General features: G+C 41.2%; 1 protein-coding gene across 4 annotated transcripts in view; it reads right to left on the minus strand.

Annotated features, from left to right (window-relative positions):
• TEDC2 (tubulin epsilon and delta complex 2) overlaps positions 1-23,763 on the minus strand; it is a 1,244,333-nt gene that overhangs the window by 720,480 nt on the left and 500,090 nt on the right. For all 4 annotated transcript variants that reach the window (XM_044065295.1, XM_044065294.1, XM_044065296.1 and 1 more), the window contains one exon: positions 1,587-2,289. In XM_044065295.1, coding sequence (XP_043921230.1) covers positions 1,587-2,289 — 703 coding nt within the window. The remainder of the gene's footprint in view (positions 1-1,586; positions 2,290-23,763) is intronic.

Raw genomic sequence — 23,763 nt, forward strand, 5'->3', positions numbered from 1 at the left:
TGTTAGACCTCCTCCTTCTTCATAAATCCAGTCACTCCACAATCACACACACCAAGGAAATAAATCTACACCAACAAATAAACAAGTTTCACTGGAGGGGACGGTTTCCTAACTCAACACATTCCCAGTCTATAGAATACGTTACCCCTGTACGTGAAAGTACTATTTTGGCTACATTTAAGGCTAGTCTTAATGACCGGATGGTTAAACACAAATTTACACTAAGGTTTCCATACATGGCCCTGCTCACTGTGGGAGGCGAGCACTATTAAGTGCTAAAAAAGTGGTGGCAAAAATTGTTAAGTCTGTCTATATGCACCATACATGGTTAGGCATCTCATGTTCCTCATGATCTTTTGCTTCTATTATTACATATTATTATTTATATTATTGCTTCTATGAGGCTATGCTAAACTATAGCAGATTAACTTTACTTATTTACAATTTGTTGAATATTCAGATGAATGAGTCTCATTTCATTTATGATTCAATGCTCAACTTTCTGAATTAAAGAGCAAATGTGAGGGGCTTTTACTGCATCTATAGGTAGCGCAGATTCAAGCCTTGGGAGTAAACTATTCTCATTGGCTTGGCTTGCTTCTTTGCCAAGCAAGAGTAAAATTCTAAGAAAATTTGAGTTGGTTTCATACCAATGAGTTGATGGGTATTTATCAAGGAGATGGCCCACATACTTTTGTTTTTGACAAAGGAAACAGATATCCACTGGCACTTGAGTCATGGAGTAATGGAATTTTATGCAGTGTTAAATCTTTCGTGGGGTACCTAGGACTATTAAAAGTTTTCTCGAGGAATTAATGGCAAAGTTAATTTCTGGAAAGCCAGTTCCATATAAGATTAAAACTGCTCTATAGTTCATGTAATACTAAAGAAAACTTATGGGTATTAATTATTACCATATCACTGGCATAAAGAAAGCACACAATATTAGGGAGATTCCCAGGAAAACAATGTTGACATACACAGAACAGCAGAGTCCCAGGCACCAACCCTGAAGGTCCACCATTCTGGAATGTTTCGGTGTCTGTGGACATAATCCTGACAGATTTGATATGTTCTATTGTCATGGTAGTAAGTTATTGCAAGACATTTTCAGGGAATTCACATTAGAAAAGGCTATGGAATAAAATTATTGTCGATATACGTAAAAACCCTTTTAAACTGAAGAAAGACAACACCAGTTATGAGACCTTTTTTTAATATGGATACTACCACACTGGTTACTGTATAGACTGCTGTGACAGTGCTGTAATCTTGAGATAAGTCAATTGTTTATATGCAAGGATTTTGCCTTTGATGCATCTTTTTACTTAGGATATGGCTCTGCTAAATATGCCTAACGAATCACCTACAAACATTAATTCAATGAAAAGAAAGAATGTTTTGCACAATATCACACACTGTCAATATACGAAGCAGACGTAAAGACTAAGATATGCACTGCCATAGTTCACACCATAGCAGACAGCAAAATAGCAACACAACAGAAAATAAAGCATTACCACTTTATTATAAAATTACTGAGATGATAATTTTTTTATATTCTCTTTCAGACTTGTTTTTCTTACCCATCTTCCTGAAGTGTGAAAATGCTGGACTGCTTCTCAGGTTTGCCACTATCATGTACTGCATCTCCATTTTTCACAAGATTGGCTTGCTTGCAGTTAAGAGAGAAGCAGCTATAAGAACACTGTTGCTCACTACAGAAATGTTCAGTCTGATCCTCTGCTCCTTCTGATGACAACAACAGCACAGAAGGGCCTGGAGGCACTGGCTGTGTGACATCCGTCTGTTTACCTGTCCTAGATCTCTGCTGAGGTTTCAGTACAGACCTGCTTGCAGAAACTGAAATTCTAGGATGATGTGACACACCAACCATTGCATTACTTTTCTCAGCTCCTCGTGTGCCGTTTGCTGACCAGCTGACAGTTGCTGTACAATTAATTTTTCTAGCAACAGGGTCAGTTCTATATGGAGGATTTAGCAAGGATTGAGGCTGCTTTTTAAGAGTGTCACATTTACTTGCTACCAGTTTCCTTTGCCTTTCTCTGGATAGTGGTGGTTCTGTAATAGATTTTACAATCTTATGACAAGTAGGTACACAATGGGAAGAACTGGAACATGGCTCTGTACTATCAGCTGTGCCCTTAATTTTCTTCTGCAGCACATCATCCTTGTTCCCTTGGGCTGCACTCCTGACTTTTAAAGCTTTTTCCAAAGCTTTGTTCAAAATCTCTAGCTCCTGAAGTTCACAGGGTGCTGGACCACCACCTACAATATCAATAAAAACAAGATAGTTTTGCAGTAGTATTTACAAATATCAAGAGAGATAGTCATCATTCATTCTTACTTCCATTCCTGTACTCATATGTAATCAAAGCATTTCAATACAATTAACAAAAAGTGACAGAAGTCATCAAAATTATATCAAACAAGATAGCATGTTCAGACATTGTATACACCTGGACTCGCCAAATTTCTGTGTCAAAGTAATCAGTAAATTAGTTATGTTCAACTTATCTTAACACCATTTTATTTAAAAATGATCACCATATTAATCAACATTTAAGGAAATGTACTTCAAAATTATGACATTAAACACTAATAAAGGCATTGGCATTTTGGCCTATGAAAAATTCTGCATTAACTCAACAGAGACTTTCCAGCAAAGCCTCATTAAAAGGTGAAAGTACAATCAATTTTAGTTTTGAAGTTCTGTGTCCATCTGCAACACTTGCTTTATCCAAAACAGGGCTATGGGGAATAACTGATGGAAGTAAGTAAAGAAAGCCTATTCTGCCAAGCAACAGGGACACAATTACACCACAGGACTTGAAGCACACTGCATTTCACATGGAGCAATGCAAACACTGTCAATTCATCTGGTCTCATACATTTGGGAATATGGGAGGAAACTGGAATGGATGTTAGAAACCTACACAGACAGGCAAACTCTGTAAAAAAAAAATAAATAAATAAATAAATAAATAATAATAAAATACTCCAGACAGGAGCCAAAATGGAGAACTAAGTATAAATTTTAAAGCCTAACTCCCCATGCCATGCAACATCCAAATAATAAACCCCATTCAAACATACAAAGATAAAGGAAGAACCATGGTCTGTTAAGTCCATTTAAGTGTTACACTAGTCCCATGACACTATCCCTCATAGGCCCTTATCCCATCATTTCTAAGCTCTATCTCATAGAACCAAACAGGCATCTGAGGACTTGCACTGTTTAGAACCAGGATGTTTCTTCAGTATTCTAGGGTACAGGTTTACAGTAAAGACACTGCACATCTAAAAGGAATGTGCATCATGTGGCATGTAAACTCCCTGTAGCTAGGGATTAGCATTTAAAGATGGACACCCCAAATGCTACTCCCCCAATCAACTTTTGTGTGTCTATATGGCATAGTCACTTGCTCAGATCATCCAAGCTCATACCTTAACTGCTTTACCATTAACAGACAGAGTTGTCAATTTTGTGTGTCACTTCTTCAGTTTCAAAACCAAGTGAGATCATACTGCATATACATATCACAGATGAAAATGAAGTTCAATCTCACAGCCTATTTGAGAAACAGCAACGCAGGTTTTAACTGCTTGTCAGTAGTGATCAAAATTACTTTGAGGTACCATGACCCCAGAATAAGAAATAAAGTTAATCTGAGTGTGAATGTGAAGACCCTCCCCCAACACTGAGGTTTTATCTGCTCATATTTTGAAATTGAGCACGTTTCAAGTTTGTGGGCATTCCAGCTCATCATATATGAGGTTCTAGTGCCAAACGTTTGTGATGCAAATGTAAAATCAGCCAAGGAGACAGCAGAACTAGGTATGCATTATATATGTGAGATACAAAAAAATTGCAAGAAAGACCCACTCAAGCTAGAGTATTCACTGTGTAAAACCTTAAACCTCTTGCAATAAAGACCCATGAGATGGTATGTGAATGACCCCCTTAAGGATAAACCAGTGTTTCAGGTATATGGCTTCTGAATGCCCATGACTTTTTACTATTTTACGTTTTAACTGCTACATTCAGACCAATGTAACTAAACTCCACTAGCTGCAGATATGCATGTTTCACCCTATTTTTAACTCAAATGTACAGTACAAGTGGATTGTTCGGCTATACTTTACAAAAACAGAGCTTAAATTAAGCTTGATGTCTATAAACATTAGGATGCCTGCAAAATATCCCAAATAACATCCAAACCAAAGGGTAAAAAGGTCACACAAACAAACCATTCAGTAAAAACTGCAAGTAAGACCAAGCCATGCTAGGGTCTTCACTGTGTAAAACCTTAAACCTACTGTACTGTCCATGAGATGTATGCAATGACCCAGTTAAGAACATGCCAGTGTTTCAGCTACATATATTCTGAATGGCCATGGCTTTTTAATTTTTTAGTATTTATGGATACATTCAGGTCAATGAAGTCAAACTCTGCTAGCAGTAGACATGCATGTTATATATGCAACATGGCATAGATTGTTATACTGATATTTTAAAACAACCTCCCCCTCCCATTTTTTGCCCTCACTGTCTGACAATCATCAGCCACCTCCTCAGTAATTCAGCTTACTCATTAGCTCACTCACGTCCCATCACTGTGGCAGGAATCAACTAGTAGGGTCCATCATTCAGACAGCCACTGGGGTGGTTCTATGTTTTCTTTTAGTTTGCCCTGTCCTGCAATGGCTGTCGTCAGAGGTTCTCCCCTTTCATATGCAAGGGCATCCCATCCACGCAGCCCTACACCTTTCCTTGTAGTCTGAGTGGTGGGTTCCCTAGTCTCTACCAAGAAACTCATACAGCCCACTGTGCCTAGCAGTGCATGCAAATTCCTCCCACTTCCTGGGAAGGCAAGTGGGCCATGCTGCTTTACTCCACCCCATCCCTGCCCAACTCCTCCAATGCTGGGGGCCACTAATCAAACCCCAGTGCCTGGATAGAAATCAGAGCTCCATACTGCTGCTTCACAGAGCCAGAATATTTTAAATTGACTATAAGTCTGCATTATGCAAGTCATGGGTATTTTCACATCAAAAATTCATGTTTTTATCATTCAAAAGACATTTTAATAAATAAAAGTTTTCAGTCCACACAATCAAACTGTCTATATATATATATATATATATATATATATATATATATATATATATATATATATATGTACATATATACATACACACACTCACACACTCTCTCACACACACACACACACACACATCATATTTCTTCAAGCATCCTCCAAATCCAGAATATACCCTCTTTGGATATTATGGCGCAGTGGGTTAAGGTTTGAGCTGTAGTTCATGTTGTACACTGTCTGAAATCCCTCAGCCCTCATTTGCTTACTGTGTGGCCTTGAGCAAGTCACTTAACCAGACACTGTTCTAGGGTTACCCCTAAAAAGGGACTGTACAAGTCCAGTGGGTCTAACTTGGTTAATGAATACGTACTGGTATGGGACTGTGTGTGGCCAGTGGGCCCTTCTAGTGAACGAAGGGGTACTGGTACGGGACTCTGTTCCCCCAGTGAGCCTATCTCATTAACAAATGGGTACTAGTATGGGACTACGTGTGCCCAGTGGGCCTACCTAGTTAACAAATGGGTACTGGTATGGGAATGTGCATGTGTCCACTGAGCCTCCCTGGTTAACAAATGGGTACTGACGTGGGACTGCATGTGTCCAGTGGGCCTACCTAGTTAACAAATGGGTACTAGTATAGGACTGTGTGTGTGTTCTGTGGGCCTACCTGGTTAACAAATGGGTACTGGCATAGAGCTGTGCTGTGTGTGTGTGTGTGTGTGTGTGTGTGTGTGTGTGTGTGTGTGTGTGTGTGTGTGTGTGTGTTCAGTGGGTCTCCCTGTTTAACAAACGTGTACTGGTATGGGAGTGTGTGTGGCCAGTAAGCCTACCTGGTTAACAGATGGGCACTGATATATTTGGTCTTCCTTTTGGGGAAGTTCTTGCTGCACAACCTTAATACATAACTAAAGCAGCCTTTCCCTGTGATTTTTGCTATCACAGTTCTTAGAATAGCTATTTTACAGTAACCATACCACTGTGACTATTCTGGATGTGCCTCCTCCTTGAACTTTAACATATCTGTTACAGAAATGTCTACAATTTTATTTTACATAACTTTCTGGAGTTTGCAGGAATTTGGTTCAGTTGCTTTGCCAACATCTTCAACTTCAGTATACAAGAATAATAAAACCTTGACAAATTTGCATCCACCCTGTAACTCATGTTTGCACGTTCAGTAGTAAAAGTATTTTGGTTTCTACTGATTTCACTCAAGAAAGTCCTTGCCTCTGTATTGACTTTTTGGTATGAGTAATACAGCTGAAGCACATACTTTGCTTTTCATACTTCTACTAACAAATGAGCTAGTAAGCCAGTACTTTTCCCATTCTCCAAAACTGCAAGGCCAGCTTCAAGAGAATAAATTGCACAGGACACTAAGGATAATCACAAGGCTTTCTTTAGTTATGTTAGGAACCTGGGTGGGAATTCCCAGATATGCTCAGAATTAGTCCAAAATGACAAAAAATACACCAAACCCACAGACATTGCCAACATCCTCGCTGACAGGTTCAGCGCAACCCCCCCCCCCCAACAAATATCTATCCCAGCAGAGTGCTGCCCTCCTGACATCTCAGATGCTCAGGTAAGAGCTGCCCTCTCCAAAGTAAAAAACACAGCATCAATGGGACCAGATGGTGTCCCGGGCTGCGTCCTACATGAACTCCAAGAAGAGCTAAACCCAAACATAAAACTACTGTTCAATCTCAGCCTTACTACAGGATATGTATCCAAAGAGTGGCATACAGCAACAGTGGTCCCTCTTCACAAAGGTGGTGCCTCAACGGATCCTGGAAACTATCACCCCAAAAGCCTGACTAGCTTGGTCTGCAAAGCTATGGAAAGGATCATCATGGACCTCATAAATAAAGATATTGGGGACCTACAAACATTGGATCCTACCCAGTTCAGCTTTGTTAAGAGAAGATCCTGCCTCTTAAACCTGGTTGATTTCTTTGAAACAGTCACCAAGGCCATTGACGAGGGGAAGGTGGTCCACACAGCCTACCTGGACCTCGCAAAAGCCTTCGATACAATACCCCACTCGGGCATTATAGATAAGCTCACCAGCTTAAATATAAACCCCTATATCACTAAATGAGTTGCAAACTGGCTCAAGGACAGAACCCACATGGTTAGAATTGCTGGAGCCATGTCAGACTCCAAACCAGTTACAAGTGGCGTCCCACAAGGCTCAGTCCTGGGACCTCTCTTGTTCGGTATATATTTCTCGGAGGTACAGACCAACATGGAAGGACTGTGGCTGACCAAGTTCGCAGATGACTGCAAACTGGGCGCCATAATAGACTCTCCAGCCAACACAAGCATCCTCCAAAAGGGCCTCATAAAAACAGACAACTGGTGCCAGAGCCATGGCCTCAAGCTAAATGCCAAAAAGTGTACAGTCATCCCCTTTGGCAAAAACAAAGTGCCCACAAATTACCATATAGGTGGTAATCCATTAAGTACAGAAGAAGTAATTAGGGACCTGGGGACCCAAGTTGATAGCAATCTCTCATTTGACAACCACGTGGCCAAAGTGGTTAGAAAAACATTTTATATAGCCCACCTAATCATGAAGGGATTCACATCTAGATCAGGGGAGGTCATCGTGCCTCTTTACTCATCCCTCATCAGGCCCATAATTGAGTACAATGCCCCTTTTGGGATGTACCTTACCAGACACCTGCAGCAACTGGAAAGACCCCAAAAGTACCTCACCAAGAGGATCAAAGGGTTCAAACAGATGCCATATGCTGCCCGGTTAAAGAAACTCCAGCTCTACTCAGTGGTATACCGCCTGCTCAGAGGCGATCTGTGCCTGACGTATAAAGCCATGTCCAACCTGGAATTAATGGACATGCTGCACCTCAGAAAATCCAAATCCCATCGAGCTACGCTCGAGAGACTTGAACCTCAGCACTGAAATAAATAGGACATGCTGGAGGGACAGATTCATAACCCAGAGGCTCCCTTCACTCTGGAATAAAATCCCAGTCCAGGTTAAGCAGAGTCCCTCATTGACTCTCTTCAAGAGGAATCTTGATGAGTGGATGGGAGATCGTAGGTTTACCCCGGGTATCACTTCTGTGTCACTGTTAGACAGAGGCACAGTATACTAACCTCGAAAAAAGGGCATAGCAAAATTAATTTAAAATGGGTGGCGAAAGCCAAACACACTTTGGCTAGGCTTATAAATGCCCTAGGGCAGATAGCCTAGTATGAACCTATGAACCTATGACAACCTTTAGAGTTATTACTACTGTTTACTCAGTAGATTCTTTTCCCTTCACTTGTTAATTTGCTAGTGTGTTTCGATTTCTACTCGATGCACAAATGCTCTGAAATCCTGACTTTTGTAATATCGATCAGTGTTAGATATAATATCAAGTATCCCCTGACTTGAGAGTATAAGCTATAATGCACTAATCATACTTGCTTATGTCCTTTGTGGCAGTCTGAATAATACAGGAACTCCAGAATAATAATCTACATACGCGATAAATGGGCTTATTTGAAGCAGAACACAGCTCAAAATCAATCCACGTTAGTTCTCCCAGAGTGTCAGTCAGTGCACTTCTTAAAATCCAGTAAACTCAACTATTATTCATCAGTCATACTTCCACAAAATGGAGTAAGCCTTTCCTCCCCAGTAAGAGAAACACGGATCCCCCTAGAGAGGGTTCTTCTCCAGCACATGGGAACATACACCATCAACCTCAATCTGAATCAAACAACATAAATCAAGGCACACAAGAACGATGACTAAATTTCATCAATGAATCCCACCACTCAAACATACAACTTCCACCTTTACTAACTACAGTAGAAACCCCATTATACTAGACCAGAAAGCTCTCCCTGTGCTGGTGAGTAGCAGGCCATCTTAGCTCACACACTCTCTAACTGAAGACTCAACAAAACAACAGTGATGACACATCACCCTCCCTGTCTATGTGTTAATTCAACTTAGCCGACAATTTGGATGACTTGGAATGTGATCATATGCATCTTTTAAATCCACGATTACTAAAAAAAAAAAACTTAAATGAGGAAGGAGTAACAGTTTCTGAAATGGAAGTATTTTTAACGGGCATATCACAAACTAATTAATTCAGGAACAAAAGAAAAACGAAACAGAACTGGTTCGTCCTCTGGCACTAGAAACATTACTGCATAAAATTATTTACCTAATAAGGAAAAAAAATGCTTCTATTACCCCCTGAGACAGCATTTGGTGTACGACAGGAGAGAAGACAAGAGTTTGGCCTCCTGGATAAGGAAGTCTTCCTTGAAAAGGAGGAATTTCCTCCCACTGCCATCAGTATCCTAGATGGACCAGCTTCAGAACCCATTTGTCTGAAACATTCTTTTGTCAACGAGAAAAAAAGAAAATTCAGACTTTCTGGAATGGACTGTCAGAGTTGGGGACGATGTCCCTTAAATAGTCATTCAGCCTTTTTTGACTGTCATTTGCTATGGTGGGGTACAGCTCTCCTTTAGAAACCTTCCACCTACTGCTTTTAAGTTCAACTTACCATCATTCTGCTGACACTGCTATTTTGTTTATTGGCAAAACTGGATAAGGGAACAGAAAATCCCTTGAAAATTTACAGGAGGGCTGAAAACTCTGGGAGATTCCCTGAATCTGCTTACCTCTATCATCACATTTTAATAACCTCTGCAGTAGAGGGTCCAAAAAGTGAATTGCTATTCAAAGCAGAATTCAATATTTAATTTTTGACATCATCCAGGAAGTTCTGGGAACACTGCCAGGCAAACTTCCTTATAACAGCACCAGTGGCAACAGACCTGGAAGCAGTACCAGTGGCAACAGACCTGGAAGATGTATCTACAGTCATAAAAGTACTTCAAACAAATAGTGACCGGAGAAATAAAACAAACTAAACCCTACAAAGCAGATTTTCCCGCACAGGAGAAAAATGCAGCCAAACCACCAAAGGTTAGTCAGTGTAAACTTTAACATATCAGCCTAACACTTTAAAATGTTCTAAATGTCAAAGTTACAGAAGGATACATTTTTTCCCAAACCTTGTCAGGAGGAGGATTAGAATTAAAATGTTTTGCAGGAGCTAAATTAAAGTACAGTTTTGTACCTACCATAAATGTAGATGTTCGAAGATCCACATTGCTGCAGTCCTTACTTATGGGTAGTCCGCTGTCCTCGGTCGGCCCGAATACCAAAGTATTAGGCTGACGTCGGTCATGGGCGCTCAGATCTGACATCAGAGCGTCAGGGTACAAAAGCGCATGACCGACGTCATATCCTCAGTCTTTTCTTGCCCCAGATGTCAGAAGGCCCTAAAAAGAAAGGCCACAGCCAAAAACAGAGTACCTCCCAAAAAACATGCCCAACAACAACCATCACCCAAACCATATAACCATGCCAAACTACAGTGGGGAAGGAGGGAGGGTAAATTGGACTGCAGCAATGTGGATCTTCGAACATCTACATTTATGGTAGGTACAAAACTGTACTATGTTCTTCATCTCACATTGCTGCAGTCCTTACTTATGGGTAGAATCCCAAAGCAACGGGAAAGGGAGGATGGCAAAATCATAAAGCATTAGGGGCTGCTAAAATGCCCTGTAATATCGCAGTGGCAAATCCAGCCCTAGACTTAGAATAAAGAGGAAGGTGGTAATGTTTAGAAAAAGTATGTACTGAACTCCAAGTAGCTGCTTCCAAAATATCTTTTGTAGCTACCCCCCTTAGAAAGGCAGTAGAAGTGGCAGTAGCTCTAGTGGAATGAGGTCTGATTCCAGCCGGAATCTCCTTACCATGATGGGAATAACAGAAAGAAATACAAAACCCAATCCACTTAGAAATAGTTTGTTTTGAAACAGGTTTACCCTGAGAACCCAAAGCAAAAGAAACAAACAACTGCTGAGACTGTCTGAACTCCTTGGTTCTGCTCAAATAATAACGCAACTGCCCGTGAATATCCAAAGTATGCAAAATCTTCTCCCCTTTATTTTGGGGGTTTGCATAAAAAGTAGGCAAATGAATAGTTTGGTTTAAGGACACACTAGAAACCACTTTAGGCATAAAGGAAGGATTAGTACGCAAAGATACCCTATCCTTATGAAAAATCAGGAAAGGCTCCACTGCCATAAGGGCCTGTAATTCAGAAACCCTTCTTGCAGAAGTAATGGCCAACAAAAAAGCAGTTTTCCAAGACAAGTACTTTAACTCGGTCGTAGCTGCAGGCTCAAAAGGTTGTAGAGTAAATTTTTCCAACACAAAATTGAGATCCCAAGCAGGAGTAGGAGCTCTACGTGGGGGTCTTATGTTCTTTGCCCCTCTAAGAAATTGCTTAAACAAAGGATGAGAGAATAAAGGAGGGTCACAGTCATAGTGAGCAGAAATGGCTGCAGCATGAATCTTTATAGAGGAGAAAGACAAACCTTTGTCCAGTAACTCAGTAAGATATTGAAGAGAAGCACTTAAATTAGGCTTGGAAACATCAAAATCCTTCTCTTTGCTCCAAATAAAAAATCTCCTCCATTTATCAGCATAAACTTTCCTTGTACTAGGCCTTCTGGCCTCCAAAATAACATTCAAAACTCATTGTGGCAGCTGAGACCCTCCAGGGTCTAAAACAGAATATGCCAAGCTGTTAGATGCAGAGACTGAATCCTGACATTGAGGAAGTGACTGCCCTCCTGAGACAAAAGATGCGGAATTAAAGGTAGAGGCCATGGCGGCTCCCTTACTAAACTCCTCAGAAGTGGGTACCAGTGCTGTCGAGGCCAATCCGGTGCTATCAGAATCATGGATGGTTTGTCTTGTCTGGCCTTCAAGAGTACCTTGGGGAGGAGAGGCAGAGGTGGAAAGGCATAGACATGAAGATTGTTCCAACTGAATGATAGAGCATCCACCTTCCAAGCTGTGTGATGAAACCTTTTTGTGCAAAACTTTGGCAACTGGTAATTTAGTGGAGAAGCGAACAGATCTATGTCTGGAGTCCCCCATAACACTGTCAACTGCTGGAATACATGAGGATCCAATTTCCACTCGTTAGGATCCACTATCTGTCTGCTCAACACATCTGCTAAGGAGTTCTGTGCTCCTGGCAGAAACCTTGCTTGAAGATTGAGGTGTAAACTGAGAGCAGTCTCCCACAAAATCATCGCTTGCCTGCAAAGTGGGTATGAATGGGTTCCCCTTGCTTGTTGATGTACCACATGACAGTAGTGTTGTCTGTTTGAATCAACACCTGCCCTGGGTGAAGTAAATCCTTGAAAGCCATTAATGCAAACTGGACTGCTAACATCTCCTTCAAGTTGATATGCAAATGTTGAAGTCTGACAGGCCACGTGTCTTGCACCCATTTTCCATTGAGGTGTGCTCCCCAAGCCTTGTCCGAGGCATCTGTCGTTAGAATCTGACTCGCCTCTGGTCGGGTCACAGAGAGTCCCTTGTTTAGGTGACATTCCTGAGCCCACCATAAAAATTCCTTCTGAATGCAAGGTATTATCTGAATGACAGTGTCTAGATCTTGGCAGTGTTGTGTCCATACATTTTTGAGATACCATTGCAGCTTCCTCATATGCAGTTTGGCATTGGGAAGCACCAGAATACAAGATGCCATGAACCCCAAGGCTTGAAGGACTGTCCTTGCAGTCAGCCTGGACTGTAGAGACATTTGATGGAAATAAAGAGAAAGGCTTCTTTGTTTGTCCGGGGTCAGAAAAGCCATCTGGGAAGCTGTATTCAGTCTCACACCCAGGAAGCACATGTCCTGAGAGGGTACTAGACTGGACTTTGTTTCATTCACAGAATACCCTAGGCATCTTAACACTACCATTACATACTGTAGATGATGAAGAAGTTCGTCTTTGTCTTGAGCAATAATCAGGCAATCGTCCAAATAAGGATAAATCTGTATTCCTCTTAACCTGAAAAAGGCTATCACTGGAGCCAGAACCTTTGTGAACACTCTGGGCGCAGTAGATAAGCCAAAGGGCAATGCAGAGAACTGATAATGTAAATTTCCAGCTCGAAAACGCAGGTACCTCCTGCAACTGGGCCTGATAGGAACATGAAGATAAGCCTCTTTGAGATCCAGAGTTACCATCCAGTGGTCTTTTCCCAACAGAGGTAAAAGCTGTTGTAACGTCAGCATCTTGAACTTTGGAATGTCCAGATAAGTGTTGAGGATAGATAAATCCAAAATTGGTCTCCACGTGTTCCCTTTCTTTGGAACTAGAAACAGGCGAGAATAAAATCCTAGGCCCACTTCTGACAGAGGAACTGGCTGTATAGCTCCCATTTGAAGAAGTAAAGAAATTTGTTTGTGAGCCTCTAACCTTTGCCGAGGAGGAACATCTGGCATGCCTTTGAAAGGAGGCAATGTATGGAAATAAAACTTGTAGCCTCGGTTTATAATGTCCAATACCCATTTGTCCTGGGTGACTAAAAGCCAGTTTTGCTTGAACAGTGCTAACTTTCCTCCCAAAGGAGCTGCCAGGCAAGAGGAATCTGGCAGCTGAAAATGCAGGTCATTGGGCCTGTTTACGAAAGGACTGGCCCCTGCCCTCACCTGCAGACTGTGCAGGCGAACTCCATGTTCTAGGTCTGAAGGAACTCTGAGCTCTGCCCCTACCACGTCTAGATCTGCCCCTAGACTGAGAATCAGAAGAAGGGTACGTCCATCCTTTAGTAGGCCAATTTCTACTAAACTTTGGAGGTTGCACCTGCAAAAAATCTTTAACAGTCTGCATAGACTTAGCCTTGTCCTCCATTTTCTTTAATACAGACTCTACAGGAGGACCAAACAAAACTTCAGACTGTAAAGGGGCATCCAGAATTCTAGTCTTAACATGCTCAGACAAATTCTGATCCTTAAGCCAGGAGTGCCTTCGAATAACTGAACCAGTGGCAGCCACCCTAGAAGAAGCCTGTAAAGCATCAAAGCCACACTGTAAAGAATGCTTGCCCACCTGTTCAGAGACATGTACCAAATCCTGCAATTCTTTACACTCTATACCCTCTGCTAAAGCATCCACTTTAGATTTTAGCTGAGAAAGGAGGAAATTCTGATATTTCAACATATGAAACTGGCAATTTAAAGCCCTCATTGCTAACGTAGAAGAGGTATACACCTTCTTACCCCATCTATCCAAAGCTCTAGCTTCCTTATCTAGAGGAACCGGATTTTTTACAACAGAAGCTCTAACACCCTTAGGCCCCTGACTAATAGTTTCTGGGTCTGCCCTAGGACTTTTATACAGATATTTATGAGCCTCAGGCACCCTGTAATACCTGTCTGGTTTGACTGGCGCAGGAGGCACAGAATCTGGATTAAGAGAAGCCTCGAGAAAACATCTTGAACAACATCCAAAACTGGAGGTATAGCTAAGGGTCTATGCTGTGGTAAAAACAAAAATTCCCTAAGCCTTTTCCGTGAATCAGAGAAATCCTGTCCTTCCCACTTAAAATGCTCCCTCATGGAATGTAAAGTTTCTGAAAATGAAAAATCCTCAGGAGGAGAAGCAGAAGGAGTGGAATCCTCTGCATCAGAATCCGAATAAGGAGGAAAATCTTGAATGTCTTCCACAGAAGACTCTGAATCATCTGAGGCCTGTTCCAAACTTTCCAACTCTGGCTCTACCCTGGGCCTCTTATCAGGAGGAGGCATAGAACCTCTAATTAAAGTAATCAAATCTTCTGCCATTTTAAGCATGTGCTTTTTAGGCACTGACCCTGAGGAACCAGGACTAACACCAGAGGAAGGCAAAACAGACCTGCCCTTAGAAGGAGCCTTAGAAATAGTAGCAGAAGGCCTAACCACCCTAGGCACAGTAGGGAGAATAGTAACCTGTGAGGCCCCTTCAGCCTGACTTGAGTCCTGTGAAGCCACCTCTTGCAAAATCAAAGTTTCCCCTTGAGTCTCAACAGAAACTTCAGCCGAATCCACCTGTTCCCCTGCAGCTTCTAATGGACCGGCGTCCGAAACGGACGAAACATCCTGCCTAGGCTTCACAGATTTGTCTTAGCGCTTCTTCGTGGAAGCGGGCGTCGGAGGATCCGACGGCATATTATAATTACACCGCTTGCCAAAGACTAACCTAGCGCAATCTAACCTCCGTTTTATAGTGCGCTTATTGAACCTAGCACAAAACCGACACCCGACTACGTCGTGCTCCGGTCCCAAACAAGGAATACAAAGTGAGTGGTAATCCCTATGCGGTATCTGTTTCCCACAAGAAATACAATTATTCACTTTTTCTGACATCCGGTAAATAACTGAGGCAAGAAAAAACAAAAATATTCCCCAACGGGGTACTTAGCCCAACTTGGTATCGGTCTGAAACTCCGAATTCGAAAAATTTCAGAACGCCGAACGGCACTTGCAACGCTGCTTCTGCATCGGACCATGCGGCAAAAAAGACTGAGGATATGACGTCGGTCGTGCGCTTTTGTACCCTGACGCTCTGATGTCAGATCTGAGCGCCCATGACCGACGTCAGCCTAATACTTTGGTATTCGGGCCGACCGAGGACAGCGGACTACCCATAAGTAAGGACTGCAGCAATGTGAGATGAAGAACATCTAAAGTTATATCTGCTGGGTTACGTCTGAGACAAGTGAACTTGCTTTCTTATGAACAGCAGGTTAGTGAACACAGAACCCACAGGCTGTGACAACACATCCTTCAATGTTGACAGCAACTGGGGTGGGGGGGGGTCTGGGGATACCACTTGTTGCAACTCCTAATAGTAAGGGACTGAGAAGCCTTACTGTTCTCCCACTGACAACACTAGCACATTCAGGAAATAGTCTCTGAGAAAATGAATCCCTCACAGGGCGATTCAGGTACCATACTATCCACAGAATCTGAATCAGAAATCTGAGGTGAAAAACCTGCATCTCTCCTTTCATATTCCTCTACACGGTCAAAATCCTGGACCTTTTCAGAGAAAACAGGAATCTCTTTCTTTTGTCTGAAACCACCTTACAAGAAGGGTCAAACAGCCTGTACAAGAACCTGACCCAAGCTCAATAAATTACTTCAGCCCAGAGAAACTGACACACAGTAAGTTAAATGTTTCGTTTTCTCTCTCTCCAACAGGAAAGTTGGGGGATCTAGTACTGCCTGTAACAGCTTCCCCAGGGATGATCACAGAATTCTGGAGTTCATGGCAGCTGTATAGACAATAACAGTGGAATATGAGGAAAAAGATAAGTGGCCTGAGGAACCAGCTTTGGCCACAGCAGTCACCTACCTGCAGCTGTGGCAAACTAGTAGCCTGCTGCAAAGGCTGTTTAGTTAACTTTGTTCTTTTTGTGGCTGGAAGACAGTGGTTTGCTCAGTGATCAAGCCAAAAATGGTGCTTGTTTCCCTGGGAAGTTTGGTAGCAATAGGCAGTAAAACAGGAATGTCAGATGAAAGTCACTTTCCCCAACAAAAAAATACAGTAAAAAGCACTTTATACACTTCCTCCAGTCCCCAGAAGTAGTTTCCCTTGGAAAAAGTATCTTTAATCAACTTTTAACAACTTTTTACATCACCATAATCAACCCCCTTTTTCCTCCATTTTCTACACGGGGTTGGAGCGTCATATCAACTGTCACCATCTCTATCGAATCAGTGTTGCTTCTCCTCCCTTATTCGATAGTCATGCCTGACTGTTGCAGGTTTTCATTCACAAAATCCAACCACTTTTTGCTGGATGCCCTCGTTTCCTCTTGCCTATTTCCCATCTGTCCTAAATCGTCTTCAAACAATTATCATCTGCTGTTCTGCACATGTGCACAAGCCACTCTAATATGTTATGTTTGATATTCTCTACAATTGGAGCTACCTTTCTTTCTGCTCTGATGACCTCAATTTTTTGGCTCCCCTCACAGTATGCATTCTACCACCTATCTCAGGCACCTCATCTCCATCGCCTTTAGCTTCCTAGACTGCTCTGCCTTACTGCCCAGGTTTCTGTACCATATGGTAGTACTGGTCATACCACTGCCTTGTACACCTTACTTTTTAGCTTCTTTGAAACTCTTCTGTCATACACTACCCGACACAGTGTGTCAGCTGGATGCAGTCCCTCTGATTCTAGCTTTGACCGCCTCATTCAGAGTTCCTTTCTCCTCAACCACACTTCCCAGATACTTAAAGCTGTTAGTGTTCCATTATTTTCCCTTTTATTTCATTTTTCAGCTTCTGCTGATTTCACACATTTGCTGCCACTACAACTGTCTAATCTGTACTGTTTCATGCCATGTGCCTTCAGTTTTGAATTCCATTCCCCTACTTTTTATGAAGTTCTTACTCAGAGCCTGAATGTAATGCCACATCATCTGCATACAGCAACTTTGTTGATCTACCCCCTCCGACCCGTTTGCTAATGTAGTCCTTCACCAGTATGAACAGCAGTGGGGTCACAGGTAAACCCTAATGCACACCCAACCCCACCCCCACTGGGAAACCTTCTGTAAGACTGAACTCTGTTCAAACTTGAGTCATTGGGTCCTTGTACATAGTCTGCACTAACTGTACCAATGTTTTGGGGACTTCGAACCACTGCAGGACTGCTCAAATCAGCTTTCTTGGGACCTTATGTGCTTTCCCCATATCTAGGAATACCTAGTTGGACTTTTTCCTCATATCTAGCTTCTTCTCAGTTATCTGTCTTACTGCAAACATTGGGGTGATTGTGCTACATCCTAATCTGAATTTGAATTACCTCCCATCTTCCTTTCTACTGCTAGTTTATGTACTTGTTTATCAAGCACCTTGAACAGAACATTCATGCAGTGTGACAGAAGTTTAATATAGCTGTACTGCCCAGAGTTGTGAATGTCTCCTTTGTTTTGGGTCCCTATTATATGAACGAAAGATCAAGATCTTGAATGGATAATAAGTCGAAAATGGCGTTCTTCGAAATTGTTATTGTGGGGGGCTGTGCCCCCCACAACCCCCGCTAATTATATATATATACCAACCCCGAGATTGCACTACACTGAGTAAAGGGCAAATTTTCAGATCTTCACTGTACCACGATCTCAATAGCGATCTTGAAGAATTTTCAACTTTTAAGCCATTCGAGATCCTGATCTTTCGCTCATCTAATAGGGACTCTGTTTTTGTACACTGGCACTATTATGCTTATTCACCAGTCATCTGAGATATGCTTTTCTCAGGTTCCTATTAGAACAATGAAAACGCATTTTGAATGTGTTTTCGTAGACATATAAAGAGCGAACAGGCAAAACAGCAAAGCGGCTGTTCAGTGACTTCTTTCCCTGGGAAAGAAGTCACTTGACCGCTTCGTTGCTTTGCCATACTCTGCACTGTAGTGTGGTCCCTTGTCAGGTATAGCTCCCGAGCGTGAATGTGTAACAATTACTGACCTTAGGGTTAGGGTGCGGGTTAAAGTAAGTGCATATGTTTTAAAATGTTTACTTTTTTTTCTGTTAGATGTATGGTTGGGTTACATGCATATGTTTATTTAGCTGTTTACTGTTTTTTTGGGGGGGCTATAATTAGGGTTAGGGTACTGTGTATGTGTTTGGACGTGCTTAATGTTTTTTTTTTCGGTTGGAACAGCGATTTCTTTCCCTAGGAAAGAAATTGCTGTTCTGTGGTTTCGACATTTTCAGCTTTTGCTGAAAATGTGTTGATGAAACATCGTTCACTGTTTTCTCTCCATACTGCTACGAGTACCTTCAGGAGACATTTCTTCCATCTCACCCAATATATTGACCATAATGGCAATGACCTCATCTGAGTCTGCTGCTTTTCCTGACTTCATTTTCCTCAGTGCTGTTATTACTTCTTCTATACTAGGCACCTCTTTATCTCATCATAGGCTGTATGAGGCAGTACAGCTTCTGTGAGGTTTTCTTTGTTCAGACACTTCTGAAAGTATTCCTTCCATCTGCCCTTTGATGTCTTGTAGACTGCGGAGCAGGCTGTTGCTGGCATCCCTTATGAAGGGAGGGTCTGAATATCTTCTTCATCTTTTTGTCTTTGCCTTACAACCTGGTAGAGTTTCTTTGTTCCATCTACCAAGTCACTTTCCAGAAGCTGTTAGAATGCCTCTGATGCCTTTTTCTTTGCTATAGTAAGGCCTCTCTGAGCCTTTTTGTTAGTCAAACTGTATTCCTTCTTAGCATGGGCCATCTTTTCTATCTCACACTTTTTCCTGCACTCCATCTTTCATTTTATGACTTCCTGGACTTCTGCATTCCACCACCAGCTTTCTTTACGCCCCTTATTTCCATACCTGGCTCAACTGCATATCTGTTCTGCAGTCCTCACACATGTTGTTTTGAAGTGCTGCTATTTTTCTTAAACTCCACCTATTTTTTTCTTCCAGAGGTGCAAGAGTTTTGAGTAATTTATCGAACCCTTGTGCTTTCTTTCCAGTCAACTTCCAGGTCTTCAAGCTAGTCTCTGTTGACCTTAGAGCCTTCTGTGACCAGTGCTTGCAGCTGATTGTGGCAACCAGTAGTTTATGTTGTGGATAGGCTGTTTCACTGGAGATGGCTTTGCAATCACTAATTCTACCCCAGTGCCCTTTCCTTACCAGGAAGAAGTCTACTTGAGTTGCATGTTGGCCACTCTTGTATGTGATCATGTGACTGCTGAACCATGTCTTAACCACCATTAAGCCATATGCCAGTCAGAAGTCTAAATTGGTCACTACTCAATTATTACTACTGCCTCACCCATACAGTCCTCATATCCTGTTCTGTCTTTCCCGATATATGCATTCAGGTCACCCATTATCAGCATCAATTCCTGTTGTCCCACTTTATCTGGTAGGTCCTGCGCCTGCTGTCTGAATACACTCTTTTCTTCACTATTACAACCCTGCTGTGGGGCACAGGACTTGATTATGAATACTACCTATACTTACACTGAGTCTGTCACTAATTCTGATAACATCCCTCACTGTCTTCTTAAGCCTCTTCTCCCTCACTGCAATTCCTCTGTCCTGCTCTTTAGTAGTACATTCTGGGTCCCAAGCCAAGTGGCTTGGCTGCACTTCCCTTCCATCTTGTTGCCTGGATACAGAGGATGTCCAGCCTTCTCCTGACCGTGTCATCCACTTCCAAGCTGCATCCTGTCAGCTAATCAGTCCTACACTGAGTGTAGCAATTCCTAGTTCAGTTTTGACAGAGCTATCCTAGGTAACCCTAGCTGGTAACTGGACACCAGCCAGCCAGCCAGCAGCTTATTGACAGAAGGCTGCTGGTCTTTACGGCAGGTGCACACTGGCCAGTAGGGGCATATACACCCCTCCCACCATTATTATGAATCCCTGGCATAAGATGGAGTAGGCCAGATCTTTAATCCACTTATCACTGGCAAATATCCATGCTCTCCTTTGGTAACATTAGTCAACACAACTGAATCACCTAGAGCAGTCTGTGATCCGTGTTTTCCTAACTTGAGGACACTGTGCAGCACAGCTGATGCCCAGTGCAGTTGGTCTGTACAACTCTGTACTTTAGGCACCCTCTACAGTTTGTGCTGCTGTCTACAATGCCATTCTTGGGCAAGTCTGAGGTGGAAAGAGTCAGCATGTTTTTTTGGGAGGAACCCTGCAGAGACACAGAAACAACATGCAAACGCCATACAGACCTTGACCAGAGGTCAGGATCAAACCTTGTACCTTGTGCATGGGAAGCAAACATCTTAACCATTATGCAAGGAATCAAAGCAGGCAAAGGACATACACGGCATAAAACCAAACAATTTATTTAGTAAGAAAACATGTAAGCTCTTTCACATAGTACTCCCATGCTTCATCAGATATAAGATTCTATCACAAGCCTAAACATTTCAAACACTGTTAAACCAATCATTGCTAAGAACCCTTTTCCCTTCAATTAAATAATTAGTGGAAACCAAGTGATTTAAAGTAACCTAACACTTTAGCAAAATAAGTAAATTTTTAGTATGTCCCAACCACAACTTATATAACAGACTTCAGAATAAATACGACACATATTACAGATATATAAACAGTATAATATGCATCATACATAAACCATCTCATCCCGCTGATGCAAATATACTGATGTTTTGGAAAATTTAATGCAAAACTGTGTCAACAAAGGCTGAAACATTCCTGCCATCCACGTATTTAACTAAGTATACACATTATATGAAATTACAATAAAAAATTAGAACTGCTACATGAACACTCCTCAATCTGCCAAGATGTCCAAAAAACAAACACATAAAAAATATATAAAAATAAATACAAACAAAACTAAACATCATAACTAAATATATACGTAACATCATTCAACAACACAGTATCTTCCCATTGTGCCATTACAATGCTGGCATAGGAATTGGCACATGGTATGCCTATGGCCACTCCATATTGTTGAATGTAAAATTTAATTTCTATACATCCTGATACAAACAAAGAATATATTTTAGGCATTATGCTGATTTTTCAACTGCTAATGTTATATGTTTATCCCAACGTGTTCAATATTTTAAGTTCTATGTTGGCATGACTACTAGACCATTGAGGAATAGGATTAGGGAACATATATATTACAGCAACATTGGAGACACCAAGTGCTGTCGCCAAACATACTGTTGAAGAAGGTACCATCCATAGATTTGTATTTTTCATCATAGAGATCTTATCAAACACTATAAGGTTCGGGAATAATAGGAACACACTTGAAAAGATTTAGCAAAAATGGGTTGTTTTGCTACAAGATGACAAGGGCATGGGTTTAAATGAAGCTTTGTCACTCAAACCCATTTTAAGGGACATAATACTTAGTTGCATTTGCTAACCTTGCCCCACCCCCTTTTTTAATGCACTCTCTTTGCCTTGGCTGTTAGATATACATCCTTTTATAGTAGTTATTTATAGTAGTTATAGGTGTTGTCTGTGTATGTATATATGCATATACTCCTTGTACATTATTTATTTATAAATATATATTTTCTGTTTTTACTGTCATATACATGCATATATTTTTATGTTAGCAGTATTTAGTTATGGTGTTTAGTTTCGTTTACATTTATTTTTATAGATTTTTTTTTTGTTTATGTTTATTTTTGAACATCTTTGCAGATTGATGAGTGTTCATATAAGGTGTATATACTTAGTTAACTATGTGGATGGCAGGACTGTTTCAGCCTTGGTTGACGCAGTTCTGCATTAAATTTTCTAAAACATCAGTATATTTGCAACAGCATGATGAGATGGTTTATGTATGATGCATATTACACTGTTTAAATATCTGCAATCTATACTGAGTTGAGGTTGGAACATACTAAAGATGTATTTATCTTGCTAAAGTGTTCGGTTACTTTAAATCACTTGGTTTCCACTAATTACTTAATTGGAGAGAGAAAGGTTGCTAGCAGTAATTGGTTTAACAGTGTTTAAAATATTTAGGCTTGTGATAGAATTTTATGTCTGATGAAGTGTATTAGTACTACGTGAAAGCGCTTACATGTTTTTTTTACTAAATAAATTGTTTGGATTTATGCCATGCATGTCCTCTGCCTGCTTGGATTTCTTGCATTATATTTTTGGAGCCTGGTCTGGACTTTATCTGGTGGAGTGGGTTTGTTTGGATTTCTTGCATTATATTTTTGGGGCCCGGTCTAGACTTTATCTGGTGCAGTGGTTTTGTTTGGATTTTTTGCATTATATTTTTGGAGCCTGGTCTGGACTTCATCTAGTGCAGTGGTTTGGTTTTTGGTTTGGTTTTTGCCTATCTTAACCATTATATCTATGGATGGTACCTTCTCCAACAATATGTTTGGCGACAGCACTTCTGGTGTCTCCAATGTTGCTTTAATATATATGTCCCCTAATCCTATTCCTCAATGGTGTAGTAGTCATGCCAACATAGAACTTAAAATATTGAACAAGTTGGGATAAATATATAATATTATGTCAACTGGTCTGGTCTCAAGTTTTTACTCCAAAACAAAAAAAAAAGTGCACTCCTGTTTAAAACTACATAACATGTACAGTCAAAAATACTTTCCCATAGTTCTAAAATTGTTTAAACTAAGTTTTGTGGGGAAAAAAACTAACATGTAATGTTGAAGGTTTTTTTTTCCGAAAGGAAACTTACCTGCCCAGCAATGGAAAAGTATTAGCCGACCGTCGATCCTTGTAAGCCCATAGAGCATCACCCAACTTAGCATTTGGAACAGTCTGAAGAGCTTGGTGCCCAAACTCTTATTTTTAGTCAGCTCAGCTCAAGTTAACAGTGTGAGTGCATAAACAGTGCCCTGAAGCTTTGGAAGCTGTCTAGCTGTTATATACACTGGATAACTTTTTCATATAAAGACTAGACTACACCGCTGATTTCTATAATATTTGTGTTTTTTGTTTAATACCACCACCACTGTTTATTTTATTCAGCTACAAGTATATATGTCATTGGAGCTTTTCTTCCCAGACCTTCACTGAAAATGGGCCACTGGCCCAGTCGGACATTCCCGGTAAAGAAATGCAAAATAAATAAAATATCCTACGCATGATATGACCTGTATAGATTAGTTTACTGAAACAATGTTCAGTATGAAGATCATTTAGGAGCATCTTGGAGTTGAACCAGAGGCTGGTGTTGCGAGATGGAAAATATCAGCAAGATCAGCAATACAGT

Source organism: Protopterus annectens, chromosome 3.part0, assembly GCF_019279795.1.
Source record: "Protopterus annectens isolate FY-2018-M chromosome 3.part0, PAN1.0, whole genome shotgun sequence".
In the NCBI taxonomy this organism is placed as follows: Eukaryota; Metazoa; Chordata; order Ceratodontiformes; family Protopteridae; genus Protopterus; species Protopterus annectens.